The 15,369-nt window shown below is 43.1% G+C and overlaps 1 protein-coding gene across 4 annotated transcripts in view; it reads left to right on the top strand.

Annotated features, from left to right (window-relative positions):
- Positions 1-15,369, top strand: part of Sardh (Sarcosine dehydrogenase) — a 199,428-nt gene that overhangs the window by 52,484 nt on the left and 131,575 nt on the right. For all 4 annotated transcript variants that reach the window (XM_072285142.1, XM_072285140.1, XM_072285141.1 and 1 more), the window contains one exon: positions 2,665-2,794. In XM_072285142.1, the coding sequence (XP_072141243.1) occupies positions 2,665-2,794 (130 nt within the window). The remainder of the gene's footprint in view (positions 1-2,664; positions 2,795-15,369) is intronic.

Raw genomic sequence — 15,369 nt, forward strand, 5'->3', positions numbered from 1 at the left:
AGCAGAACGTGAGGCCATCCACTGCAAATGCCGACAGAATGACCTGCCTTTTAACATAGCCTAGTTGAGAGCCTTCCTGACTGCATGTCAGAGCTCTGCACCTGGACGTGACAGGATCATGCACGACATGATTAAACACCTCCCCACTGACACTCAAATAATGCTACTTGCACTTTTCAATGCTGTATGGGTTGCCGGGTACCTTCTTACTGCATGGAAAGAAGCCCTTGTCATCCCGATTCTGAAACAAGGCAAAGACCCCACATTAGTAACAAGTTATTGCCCAGTCGCTTTCGCAAGGTGTATTTGCAAATTTTTGGAAAAGACGATAAACCGTCGCCTTTTACTCTTGAGTCGAACAAAATTCTTGATCCATATCAGGGCTATCTTAGAGAAGGACGATCTATAATTGACCATCTCGTGCGTATCGAATCAAACATTCGCGATGCTTTCGTACATAAACAATCCTTCTTATCCGTGTTTCTTGATATGGAAAAGGCGTACGATACAACTTGGCAGTACGGAATCCTGCACGGCCTGTCGGCACTGGGCATCCGCAGCAATATGTTGGACATTATAGAAAGCTACCTACACAAATGTACATCCCAGCTGAAAATAGGTAATGCACTGTCGCGTACATTCATACAGGAAACTGGGGTACCCCAGGGTGGCATACTCAGTTGCATGCTCTTTGTCATTAAGATGAACATGCTTCGTAAATGATTACCACCAGCTATATTTTATTCCGTCTACATAGACGACATACAAATAGGTTTCATATCCTGCAACCTTACAGTGTGTGAGAGACAGGTACAGCAGGGTCTAAACAAGGTGCCCAAGTGGGCATACAAAAATAGATTTAAAACCAAGCCCCACAAAAGTTCTTGTGTTCTCTTTAGAAGAAAGCGAGGCATGGCTCCAGATTCTTTTGTAGAACTGTGTGGACAACAAATGCCTGCCAACAGAGAACAACAAATTTCTAGGCGTTATACTTGACTCCAGGCTTGCTTTCATTCCACACATAAAATACCTTAAAGCAAAATGTCTAAAAACAATGAACTTACTTAAAATCCTGGGTAGCGACAGGAAGTGTTTATTGAATCTTTACAGAAGCCTAATTCGATCACAATTGGACTATGGTGCCATGGTATATCACTCCGCCGCCCCGAGCGTGCTAAAGATGCTAGATCCCGTCTACTATTTGGGTATCCGCCTGGCCACTGGCGCATTTAGAACAAGCCCTGTCTAAAGTCTGTACGTAGAGTCTGATGAGTGGTCACTCCATTTTCAGAGAACATACATTAGCTTCTCCTATTTTCTCAAAGTGCACTCTAATCAGGAACATCCGTGTTCCATGACTGTTAGCGACTTGACGTGTGCAACAATTTTCTGTAATACACCCTCTATGAGACTACCTTTCTCACTGCATGTGAGAGAACTTAGCGGAGAAATGGATGTCCCAATTATCAAACATCGCCTAATGCCTCCAGCTAAGCTATTACCGCCCTGGGAGTGGTAGGTTATAGAATGTGATGTATCATTTGTAGAGGTCACAAAGCACGCTCCTTAGCTCGAAATCGCAATGCATTTCCGTGAACTTCAATTGAAGTACTCTTGCTCCAAATTCTACACAGACGCGTCAGTCACATGCTGGCGTATCTTACGCTGCTGTTGATCCTTCTTTCTCTGAATCAGGTGTATTGAACCCACATACAATTATCTTCACTGCAGATGCCTATGCAGTACTGTCTGGGGCAAAACATATAAAAAAATTAAAGCTTGAGAAAGCAATAATATTCACAGACTTGTTAATCCTTGTAGAAGTGTTATTGTCTGTACAAAAGCATACAAGTCCTGTTTTTATTGAACTTGACCCAATCTTGTGCAACATTTATTTATCTCGTAGACATGTAGTAATATGCTGGGTTCCTGGCCATAGAGGAATCAAAGGTAATGTGCTTGCTGACGATAGCTCACCAGTCTAAGTTTTTAGACTCAGAATAGGACACACATTTGGCACTCATAACTTTCTCATGACTGATAACGAGCCTCCAACCTGTGGTAGATGTGGTGACAGGCTGACTGTCCTCTACGTCTTCCTGGAGTGTCGGGATGCTGAAAGAGACAGGAAAAAACATTTTCCTCTTGCATACCGCTATTGTGTCCCTCTTCATCCGGCTGTGTTTCTTGGTAAAGAACCACTTTTTAAGACCAAAGCAGTGCTCGCTTTCTTGAATGATGTTGTTCTACATGTTATAAGCCCATTAAATTCATAGCGCATCCTCTTTCCAGAGGATGCCGCTATAATAGTTGTTTTATATAGCACATGCCTCTAGGCCCTTGCGTTTCAAGGGCCCTGGCGAGGCAGTAGTGCTCTGGCCAATTTTAGCATCTGACATATTTTGCATCATTCTTTCACAATGCATTTTAATGTTCATAGTACATGTCATTAGTCATTGCCATAATCTTATTACTCATAGATTTTACGCAATTTACAGCAACTATTTTAGGCCCCTTTACAGCCACGTCACATAAACTTCACAGAACTCATCACTTCACTGCAAACTCATTAACACTGACATGGCACTCTTTGGCCATGTCTGGCACTTGCGCCACCAAGCATCAAACATTCATTTATTTGTTATGCTTCCTTCTTTTTTTTAGTTGCCCCAAGACTTTGCCTTCGGACTCTTTGACCTCGACTGGGATGTATTTGGGACTCACATAGAAAGTGGTATACACAGAGTTCCAGTGCTGGAGCATACAGGCATCAAATCGACTGTTTGCGGACCTGGTAAGGGCATTTTTGATTGTACATGTGGCTCAGAACAACATGCTGTTGACCTATCTTGTTAATAATTACTCGAAAGGAACAAAGAAGTAGCACTCGGAGACTTAACATAACAAAGCAAATAGAAGGGTGCTACTCCTCGCTTTCCCTTGTGGTGTTATAACCTTATTTTGCTTTTATTTAAATTGTAAATATTGTAAATAAGAAAACGGAAACAACGACCATTCATTGGGCCAGCTGTTATGTTCTGTCCTTCTTCATCTTTCTCGCACTCCCTGTGCCAGCACCTGAGCTCCGTTGCCACTCTTCGTCATTACACTCGGCCATGCTGCAACTGGTGTACCCCTGGAAGATAAACACTTGGTGCCACTTTAGATTATTTGTCGATGGACACAGTTCTTATTACGCAACATGTGCATGGCAAAGTCCTTCAGTTTTCTTTTGTCTGTGCCCTAGTCAGAAGCTGAAGACAGTACACACCAAGTGTTCTCGCCCAGGCGTTCGGTAATAATAAAGGGTCCCTCATACTTTGTGCAAAATTTCTTTGAAGAGGACGGTGTACTTCGTTACACCCACACCTTGTTGCCAATATTGTATTGCAGTGCCAGACGGCGGTGGTGGTCGTATAGTACTGTTTTGGCACTTGTTGGGCACATACAATCCTCCTCGACGTCTCTGTTCCGACATTGCAGAAAAGCATCTGTCATGCAATGGCGCGTCCAAGTTTTAAAGGCCTGTCCAAGCCGGATGTAGCACCTACTTTTGGTAGTTGGCCGTACACAATCTCGTATGGGGATGTTCCTGTAGAGCTCTGCAACGTTGTGTTAATTGCGTATGCAGCCGTTTTGAAGATGCCCATCCCAGTCGGCTTCACCTGGCTTGTCGTTTTTATAAAACGGTGCTAGTTGAGCTTGGATGGTCTGGTTTGACCTCTCTGTCAGACTGTTTGCTTGTGGATAGTAGGCTGACGCAGAGTGATGCTCGATTCCCATAATCGTTGATAAGTACGGAGCTTATGGCTGCGGAAAGTGGTTGAGCTGTCGGAAGTGAGCTTCTTAGGGAGTTCGTGTCTCCATTCAAAGCGATCCCATAGGAATCTTGTAACATAGCTGGCGGTAAGTGAAGGCAAGGCAGCGACCTCTATGAGCTTGAACAAGTAGCCCTCAGCGACTGTAATATATTGGTTACCTGCTGCCGTTGTTTGTAAAGGCCCAACGTGATATATTCCTACAGTGTGGAAAATTGTCCCAGGAGGCATAATCGGTGTAAGGAATTCAGAATGACAGCCAGGACACCGTTTGTGTTGTTGGCACAGCTCACAGCTAGTGACATACGAATGCACATTCTTATCCATTCTAGGCCACCAAAAATGTTCTTATGCCTTGCGCAAGGTAGCTCGATGGCCAACATGGCCTCCTTCAGGTGTGTCATGAATGGCACACAAAATACTTGAGCACAAGGAGCTAGGAATGACCAGAAGGTAGCGTTTGTCTTGCTTATTGGCCCAGTGGCGACGATGCAACGTACTGCCACGTAAACCAAATTTGTCATTATGTCCTGTGTCTGTAAGGAAATTCATAAGGGACACCAAATCTTTGTCGATGCGTTAGGCATTCGAAATGTCTTGCTGGGAGAATGTGATCTAGCCTTCTTGGTTCCGTGGGGAGCCTTCCTAGGTTGGTTTTGCGATCGAGCGTCCGCAACCTGGTTTTGTGATCCAGCACGGCGACGAATGTCGTAAGTGTAGTCTTGTAGCTGAATGATCCATCCTGCAAACTTGTGTTTGAAGTATTGTTTTTGAAACATCCATGCAAGAGCGGAATTATCCGTTACAACCGTGAATTGTTGGCCGAACAAGTAGTGACAGAATTTCTCGTCTGTGTTCCAAATGACAGCCAGGCACTTCAGTTCGTTTGAGTGTTAATGGAGCTCCGTGTCCGAGAGTTTATGGCTGTCATAGGCAACAACGTTCTCACGCCTGTCTTGGTCACACTGAATCAAGACTGCCCCTACGCCATCCTGACTCGCATCGGTGTGCACCTCTATAGCTAAATCTTCCTTAAAGTGGCACAGAACAGGACTATGCATCAGCTGGTGTTTGAGGGTTCGAAAGGCTGTGTCCTGCGATGATCCCCATTGGAATTGAGCTCCTTTTTGAAGCAGGCCCATGAGTGGAACAGTATTTGACGCAAAATTGGGGACAAATTTGCGCAAATACGATGCAATTCCGAGAAATACCTGCAGCTGTTTAATACAGGTTGGTACGGGATAGTTGATTACAGCCTCTGTTTGCTCAGGAAAGAGCTGTACACGCTGCTGAGGTATCTTATAACAGAGATAAGGTATTGTAGTAATTCCAAACTGGCATTTTTTGCGGTTGAGTCGGAATCCGGCATCATGTAACCTTTTCAGTATTTTGTCGAGATTTTTCAGATATTCCTCTTCCATTGCACTAATAACCAGGATGTTGTCGAGGCACACAATGCAGGCATGGTCTATCAGCTAACCCAGCACTGTGTTCATGGCATGCTGGAACATACTTGGGGCTGTTTGCAGTCCAAAAGGCATTCAGTTAAACTCGTACAAGCCAGGAAGTGTACTGAAGGCTATCTTGTACTTATTCTCTCCAGCCACGTTGATCTACCAATACCCTGCTTTCAAATCTAGAGATGAAAAGAATCTTGCATTTCGTACAGTGTTAATAGCATCGTCAATATGCGGCAGCAGGTGCGAGTTGGGTATGGTGTGTTTATTTATCTCCCGGTAGTCCACACAAAATTGTAGATTGCCATCCTTTTTATGGACTAAAACTACAGGTGCAGCCGCACACCACGGGCTGGAAGACGGCCTGATGATGTTAGCGGCTAGCATTTCTTGTACTTGTTCGGCACTTACAGCCCTCTCTCCTTCAGCATATTGTCGCAACGGCACTGACAGTGCCGGATGATTGTCAGTTAGTATTTGGTGTTCAAGCAAGCTAGTCCCTGGAAGCTGTGCAGTAGTATCAGCAAAAAGCGATTTGTGCCTTTTGAGTATGGCTGAAAGTGTAGACAGTGTTGTCAGCTCACCTTGGGAACCTTGAGCAAGGGTGTACTCAGAGCCATGGAGTGGAGGTTGATGCTGCTGCTGTCTACGGTGAGCTGAACTTCACCAGAGAGGAGGTAGTCAGCTCCTTTATAGAATCATGTCAGTGGGCAGGTCCTCGAAGATGGGAACTGCAGGAAGGAAATTGCTCCTGGCTTCGGTTTGGAGCTGCAGGTCCAGCACATTGACAAGCAATACTTTACCACCGAGGTGCCTTTACAACCGGGGTGCCTTGGTCCAAGGCTGGAGAGTGACTGGGGCATGGCATTGAAGCAGCGCAGTACGCTGGGCTCCAGTATCCACAAGAGCCGTAAGCTGCCTGATACCGTTGACGTGGACCTGGACTGTTGGAAGCGGCCGCGTTTGGTATTGGATGGTTTCATGTTGCACTTGTGGGCAGTTCTTATAACCATGTTTGAAGTGCCCACACGAAAACCATCAGTGTCGCGATGTAGCGGGCTCCTGTGGACAACCTGCGGCCACACACCAACTTGGAGAGGCGACTCCGCCGCCTGTCTCACGAAAGTCTTGATGTCATCCTGGGCTGTCTGCAGAGACAGGATGTCTGCGTGCGTCGAGTCATGTATTCTGTCGACCACATACTGTCTGGCTGCCAGAGAAGTCTAGGCTATGTCTCAAGCTTGCAAGAGGCATAGTTTGTCGTAGATGTAGGTTATGATGTCTTCACTTCCGGCTTGTCAGTGTGACCGCATCTCCATGAACTGAGTGTCATAAGCACTCGGAAGTGCTGCAAATGTGGACTTCAGTGCCACGCTTCAAGTTGCCCACAAGGCATATTTGCTTCCTTGGAGGCAATGCTAGGCTTGAGCCGCTCCTCAAAGATGCCCTTCCACGATGGATTTCTTGACGAACTGGTCAAGAATGTTTCAGGGCAACAGAGTCGACGGTGTAGACCCGGGTGGTAGGGCTTGCCTTAAAAGCCATGAAACTCAAGAATTTCAATCTCAGAGAGTGATGTAAGTGTGGCACACCCAGTGCCGGAAGTAGAGCACCTTGCCATGGTGTTCAGCTGTTGTGTCGGCATGGACAAGGTCCGGGCAATTTCGGCGTTGCAGACCTCTTGAGGACCAGCCGTAGAGGCTTGGACGCCGTCCGCAGACAATAGTGGCTGCGAGTTCGGAAGTACTCGTCCTTCGAAGGGCCGTGGACGTAAACGTATTGAGGTCTTCTGATGTTGCTGTTTTTCGCGACTGTGTCATTGTAAATAAGAGAATAGAAACAACACCCGTTCACTGGGTTGGCTGTTCTATTCTGCCCTTCTTCCTCTTTCTTGCACTCCCCATGCCAGAGCCCGAGCTCCATTGCCACTCTTCGTCATTACAATATATACAGTATTTGTAATACAATTAACTTTTGTTATTGTACTTTTGGTAGTACATACCGAAGTGGTTAAATTTATTCCAAAGCGCGATCGATGAGTGACTTTGAAATCTTTGTCCAACTACACCTTTATTCACTTGAATGAACTCTTGATGGTAGCTTAATTTAAGAAATGGGGCTGTACAAATGACCTTTCAAGATACATTCTTTTATTTGCTTGCTCTTTTGACAAAAAAAACAAACTAATGTACACGATTAGTTGATGTCTTGTTTTCTGTTCATTTATGGCAGTCATGAAAATTGAAGTCTTTTCATGTAGCATTTATTGAAAAAGAAATAAACAATTAACCTGCTAGAAGCTGTAAACTAAAATAATAGCTACACGGTGTGAACAGAGGCAAGAAGCTAAACATCTGTGCAAGAAGTTTAGGGTAAAAGAAGAGAAGACAAACCATCAAGTGTATAAGTGTACAAGTAGCTGTGGCATTGGTGCCTTAAGGGTTTTTTTCTTCAGCACACGTGATTACCATGTCATATAATTTCAAACTACGATTACGAGAGAAACATGGCGTTGCAGTCAGTGAATCAGTGTGGGTAGAGTGGGTAAATGCATTAATTTTTATTTAATATGGCATGCCTTCCTTGAGGCAACAAGTTGTGGCTTCTTTATTGTTCCTTCTAAGGTTTGGTTATGTTGTGTACTGACCTTGCAACATCCCTTTATTACAGTTGAGTGTTTGAAGTTTGCAACTTAGGCACTGTATCATGCTATTTTCACCGCGTAACAAACCGTGACACTTCAGGAGACGTGTGTCCCTAAATTTAGATGATATACATACTACTTGGTCAGCAACTGTCACTATGAGTAATTGTTTTTGAGCTTCTAAACATATTATTTTTGTCTGTAATGTTCTGTGAACTATCAAACATTGACCCTTAGAAACTATGTAAGTCTGATCATTTGTGTAGAAAAAATATTTGGCAAGAAATTTGCTTCAAACACCACCTAAACATTCAAATTCAGAAGAAAAAAAAGGTAGCCTAAAGGGACTAGAGGTTCCAATTTGGGGCAGGGCAATGCCACTTTTATGGGCTTGGTCCCGCTGTCCTTACTGGCACCACTGAAATGCAACATGGTGCTGGAAAGGCAGACCTCTAGCTGCAATGCCTTGGAGCTGTTACATTTGGCGGATTCGTCGAAGAGCGAAGGCCGGGGTCATTGTGATACTGACATCAAACAGCATTACACCGAGTCAATGAGAGCACTGAAATGCTGAAAGATTCAGCATTCCTGCCAAAAGGTGGGTCTTTCAGTGACGGCAAATTGCTAGGCTTTGGTGTGCGAATGATATGGCGGAGGGTTTTGCAGAACTTTAGTGAAAGACGACAGGACCTAGAGTGGCTTTACCTTCTGGTGAGCTTGGGCCATTGACCTCTCCTCCCTCGTCAGTGAAACACTGGGTCTGGTATGCTTGCTTCCCCGTTCATCAGCTTGGGGGTAATGCATGTGCTTTGTGTCATCCTTCTCTTCTTCGGAGGCTGCGCCAATACGAACCATAGGACTGGTTGATTGGGGCATTACCCGTTTCCCTAGCAAGTGGTTTAAGGAAGACGGAGTGCTTTTTAAAGACATCCTTAGTATGTGGAGGGTGTTCTCGCGGAACGATGTAATAGCTCTGACATGTAGCTTCTGCGTGCTACAATGTACTGTGCTCCTGTCAATATGAGTATGACCTTTCTCTATAAATAAGTTTGCATTTCCTATATAAATGAACCCCCCTGTTCCGTTCCTCCAAGCTCTTGACCTCATACCCGTCGCTAAATAAGCAACCCCCGTCAGAAGGTTCGGATGACGGCATGGGCCCACTAAGCTTCCGTGTGATGCCCCGGTAGTGTAGGCCAGCTACCCGTTTCAAGACGTACCATCGGCGTAAGCTAGAGTGTGACTCTCAATGTGATGCCAGACTCCGAGACCATGACACTCCCAAATCTATTAGAGCATACGCATCGACACTGAATGGCAGCTCATCTGGTTAAATCGCCAAAATGATGTGTGAATGTATGTATGACTTGTAGTAAAGTCACCTCAGGGTAAAGCAGGAACACACACAGGGCTCTCACATAAGAATGGAAATGAACCTGACAGTTACCAAACCAAGGATTTTTCATTGTTGCATTATGTGTGTGTGTGTGTGTGCGCGTGTATGTGTGTGCGTGCGTGCGTGTGTGTGTGTGAGTGAGTGAGTGAGTGAGTGAGTGAGAAGCACAACTTCGCAGTTATTTTTGGTTTATTTACCTAACAGTTACAGTCGATGGACCGACCTTTTTCAAGGGATACAATAAATTGTCACAAGAGTCTCTATATATTTCGGTAGAGAAAGAAAAACATGCAAAAAGAACAAAAGGACAGAAAAAGAGAGAGAAGAAAAAGAAAGTAAAGGCATGAGGGAGAGAGCCTAGGGCCTTTTACTCTTTCTTTTTTATTTTTACTTTCTTCCTTTTTCTCTCTTTTTCTTACTTTCTTTCTTTTTTCTCCTTCTCTCTTTTTTTCTGTCGTTTCATCTTTTTTGCATGTTTTTCTTTCTCTACCTAACTATATAAAGACTTTTGTGGGAATTTACTGTATCCCTTGAAAAAGGTTGGTCCAGCGACTGAAACTTTTGGGTAAATAAACCAAAGATAACCACGAAGTTGTGCTTCTGATCTTTCTAAATATGTTTGGCCCATTGAAAAACCAGTTACTATATATATATATATAGTTTGTATGTGTGTGCACGCATCCAAAACACTAAGCTTAAAAACTAAACTACACTGTTGTTACTAGCTTGTACACTACAGCTGTCTGTAAACATTGGCTGCCATAAACCACTCTGTGCATAGCATTTCTTTCTTGCTTCCGCCCCCACCCATATTTCTTTTATTTTGCAGTCTAGGAACTCTGGTTCATCTAGGCTAAATAAATCCATGTACTACCACTCATTCCTATGCTGTAATTAATGGCACATTTCCTTCTGATAATCTTAGCACAATACTGTGCAGCACATGACAAATTGAAACCTTGACTGGTTCTGTGCTTGGTGAAGCTGATACGCTTTATGTGAACTGCCACCAATTCTTTTTTGTTGAAGTGGCTTTTGACATTTCTTGGTTAAAGTAACATGCTTCTATCATGTGCATAAATGTATGCCAATCTGCTAGGGCTTTTGAATACAGTGAGCAAAGAATTGAATTCGCAGGTGAGGAATATATATGAAAGCCTGGTGTGCCACATAAACGTTTTGCTTCATACCAACTGTAACTTTTTAAAAATGTAACTGGTTCTTTAATGCTTTGGTTAACGAGGCAACTGGTAATAAGGCTTCATAATTTTCTTATGTGTATATAGCATGAAAAAACAAGAGGAGAACAGAGGATAAAACATGGCATGAGAGTTGTTTTAGTTTCCAACTATTCTCAACCCTCAGAGGAATTTTTTTTTTTTTTAACTGTCAGCTCTACTTTATGTGCAGGCAAAAAATTTGATTGAAGGACATGATTATAGTACTTCATTGAACTTGTTGGGTGAGAATCATTTTGAAGCTTGGCTTGTTTATCTGTACAGTTTTTTCTGGTTAATTGTCTGTAGGCTGCGTGTAAGCCTGCAGTGCCACAATTCATCATCATCATCCTCAACCTACTTTAAAAGTCCACTGCAGAACGAAGGCCTGTCCCTCTGATCTCCAATTACCCCTGTGCTGCGCCGATTCCACTGTGTGCCTGCGAATTTCTCAATTTCATCACCCCACATCGTTGAGTCGAGTCTTTTGCCATCCTTAACTGCATTTCCCTTCTCTTGGCACCCATTCTGTAACCATAATCGTCCACCTGTTATCTAACCTACGCATTACATGACCTGCCCGGTTCCATTTCTTTCTCTTAATGTCAATTAAAATATCGGCCATGCCCATTTTCTCTCTGATCCACACCATTCTCTTCCTGCCTCTTAATGTTACGCCTATCATTCTTCGTTCCATTGCTCTTTGAGCGGTCCTTAACTTGTTTTCGAGCTTCTTTGTCAGTCTCCAAGTTTCTGTCTCATATGTTAACACTGGTAGAATGCACTGATTGTACACTTTTCCTTTTAATGATAACGGTAAGCTTCCAATAAGGATCTGAGTATGTCTGCCGTAAGCACTCCAACTCAATTTTACTCTTCTATAAATTTCCTTCTCATGATCAGGCTCTCCTGTGAATAATTGACCTAGGTAAACGTATTCCTTCACAGACTCTAGAGGTTGACTGGCGATCCTGAACTCTTGTTCCTTGCCAGGCTCATTGTCTTTGTCTTTGGCATATTAATCTTCAACCCCACTCTTACACTCTCTCTGTTAAGGTCCTCAATCAATCATTTGTTGTAACTCATCCTCAGTATTGCTGAACAGGACAATGTCATCTACAAATCGAAGGTTGCTGAGATATTCACCGTTGATCCTTACTCCTAAGCCGTCCCAATTTAATGGCTTGAATACTTCTTCCAAGCATGCAGTGAATAGCATTGGAGAGATTGTGTCTCCTTGTCTGACCCCTTTCTTTATGGGTATCTTCCTACTTTTCTTGTGAAGAATTATGGTAGCTGTGGAATCTTTGCAGATATTTTGCAAGATATTTATGTAAGCCTCTTGTACTCCTTGATTACGTAATGCCTCTATGACTGCTGGTACCTCTACTGAATCAAATGCCTTTTCGTAATCTATGAAAGCCATGTAGAGTCACTGATTGTACTCTGCAGATTGCTCGATTACCTGATTGATTACATGGATGTGATCCATTGCACAGTATCCCTTCCTGAAGCCACCCTGTTCCCTTGGTTGACTGAAGTCGAGTGTTGCCATTATTCTATTGGAAATTATCTTGGTGAATATTTTATATAATACTAGAGGTAAGCTAATGGGCCTATAATTATTCACTTCTTCAACGTCTCCTTTTTTGGTGGATTAGTGTAATGTTGGCATTTTTCTACTTCTCCGGGACCCTTGAAGTTGTGAGACATTTCGTATAAAGGGCCGCAAGCTTTTCAAGCATGATGTCTCCTCCATATTTGATTAAATGACTGTTATTCCATCTCCTCCTGCCACCTTTCCTCGTTTCATGTATTCTAAGGCCCTTCTAACTTCATCGCAAGCTATAGAAGGAGCCTCTGTAACCTGTTCATTACTACTTTCAATGTAGGTATCCTAGCTGAGGTCAGTATAGGATTCTTCCACTGCTTTTACTATATCTTCGAAATTGCTGATATTACCCTGCTTATCTTTCAGTGCGTACATCTTGGCTTGTCCTTTGCGAAGTTTTCTTCTCACTGATTTCATGCTACATCTATTTGATACTGCTTCCTCAGTCTTTCTTACGTTATAATATCGAATATCCTTTATTTTCTCCTTGTTGGTCAGTTTTGACAATTCCGCGAATTCTATCTGATCTCTTGAGTTGAACTGTTTCATTCTTTGTTGTTTCTTTATTAGGTCCTTTGTTACTTGGGAGAGCTTGCCTACTGGTTCCCTTGATGCATTGCCTCCCACTTCAATTGCTGCTTCTGGAGCCAGCCTAGTTACGGTTTCATTCATTACCTCGCTGTTCTAAGGCTGCATATTTGTTTGCAAGTACCAGCCTGAATTAGTCTACTTTTATTCTTACTGCGCCTCGGTTGGCCTGTTTCTTCTTGACCCATTTTACTCTTTCTCTCTTCAAATTGAGATGAATCCTAGACTTCACTAACCTATGATCACTGCACTTTAGCCTTCCTGACACTTCTACATCCTGCACTATGCTGGGATCAGCAGAAAGTATAATATCGATTTCATTTCTTGTTTTGCCATTAGGGCTGTTCCAGGTCCACTTTCTGTTGCTACGCTTCCTGAAAAAGGTGTTCATTATTCGAAGCTCATTCCTTTCTGCGAATTCTACCAGCATCTCTCCTCTAGCATTCCTAGAATTGATGCCGTAGTTTCCAAGTGCTTGTTCCCCAGCCTGCCTTTTCCCCACTTTTTCATTGAAATCACCCATTACTGTAGTATACTGAGTTTGCACATTTCTCATGGCTAATTCCACATCTTCATAACACTGATCTACTTCATCATAATCATGACTGGAGGTTTGAGCGTAGGCTTGTACCACCTTTAATCTATACCTCTTATTAAGTTTTATTATGACTACTGCTACCCTTTCACTAATGCTGTAGAATTCGTCAATGTTGCCCGATATGTCCTTATGTATTAGGAATCCTACCCCTTATAACTTCCTATCTGGGAGTCTTCTATTATAGCAGAGGACGTGGCTGTTAGTCAGCACTGTATAAGCCTCACCAGTTCTTCTAACCTCACAAAGGCCAATGATATCCCAAACAATGCCTGATAGTTCCTCAAAGAGTCCCGCTAAGTGAGCCTCAGTCGAAAGAGTTCGGGTGTTAAAGGTTGCAAGGGTCAGTTTCCATTGGCGGCCTGTCCGGGTCCAGAGATTCTTAATTAGCACCCTCTGCTGTGTTGCAGATCTCACGGCCGCCTTGGTCAGGTGCTCCGCAGCTGCTGGGGACTGAGGGCCATAATTGTTAATTGTAGGAATCATAAGGAAGGTAGTGGCCGAATACTGCACTAGAGAGGCGAGTTCCTGTTCTGGTGAGGGAGTGTCTTTGTTGAAGCTTAGTGGGCCTTCCTAATTGGATTAGTATAGGCCCCCTGGTTCTCGGTGTTTTAGCCGGTGTCAGGCGCCACTCCAAGCCTGGAGATGTTTGACTACTGGAGGTGGTGAATTCAGATTTTAAAAAAAGAAGAAAAAAAAAAGACACTTGAGGATTTCAACTCCTGTTAGCATACAAGTTAGATCAGTCAGGTAACCCTGCAGGCTGTGAGGCTCTCTTATGGTGGAGAATTTCAGCCCAGAGGATCTTGCATGCCTAAAAACTTCCTTGATTTATCCGCAAAAGGTGTGTTTTGTTGATCACGATGGGTAGCACAATATATAATGATTTCGAAACAGTTCTGACCTTGTAGTTCTGGAATCTCACGTATGCAGGCGGCCGTGAACTCGGCTAGGAAAACAAGGCATTTTGACAACATCTGACAAATGAGAAGGGGCCAAAATAATGGTGGACATGGTCGCTTCTCTTACCCTTCTCTCGCAGTGTACTTCCATGTTGTGCTGCGCTGAAGGCAGAGTCGTCAAGAGTGGATAAGCTGCACTGTCTTATACATATACGTATATATACATGGAAACTTTTGCTCACTAGTGAATCGGAAGACTCCAGCACTGGATCTTCTGCTACAAGGAGCCCATAATGCTACTCGCATTAAAAAATAATAATAATAATAATAATGTGAACAATGTGCTCGTTTCGACAATTGAGTTTTTCTAAATATATATGAGTGGACTATTCTAGAACTTGCATAACATGACAGTGATATTTCAAACTTCGAAAAGTCAAAATGGCAGTCTTCATCTTACCTTTGTATTGCCATGCAACATACCACATTTGTTCATTTATCATGAAGGAATTTGATACAAATTGGTGGCATCATTGTTGCATTGCAAGAGTAGGGATAGTTTTGTTACGAATTAAGAGAAAGATAAGGAAAAAGAAACCTTTCCATGCTTGTCCGACTTTTTCATTGAATTATGGTGAGAGTGAATGGATATTATTTTAGAACCTTGTTTTGGCAATACTAAAACTATTTTGAGCCCAATAAAACACTTTCCAGCAGTATTCTTGAGGTTATGTGGCATCATCTGAAGACACAGAGTGAGACATGAGTTCACAAGCTAAGTTTATGTCAAAAGCACATAGGCACTATACATTGCATGGACAAGCCAGATCAGCTTGACTTTGATGGGAGTGTCACAAACCATTTGGGCAAGTCCATATTGTTTATCATATGGAATGCATTAATAAATTATGAGTACTACCAATAATCACTATTAAAATAGCATTTTGCTTGTGCTTACTACTATCACTAGATCAAAGAGGCTTGTCAACACAGCTGACATTGTACCCCTGAAATTAAAGAAAGTGTTTTGAGTCCATAACTTTGCATTTCATCAGGAGCTTGGAGGGACGGAGACACCAATTACGTAACTGTATGAAAGCTAAACAGCCTTTCTTTTCTTCTTTGTATGGTTTTACAGCG

Source organism: Dermacentor andersoni, chromosome 1 (genome assembly GCF_023375885.2).
Source record: "Dermacentor andersoni chromosome 1, qqDerAnde1_hic_scaffold, whole genome shotgun sequence".
Classification (NCBI taxonomy): domain Eukaryota; kingdom Metazoa; phylum Arthropoda; class Arachnida; order Ixodida; family Ixodidae; genus Dermacentor; species Dermacentor andersoni.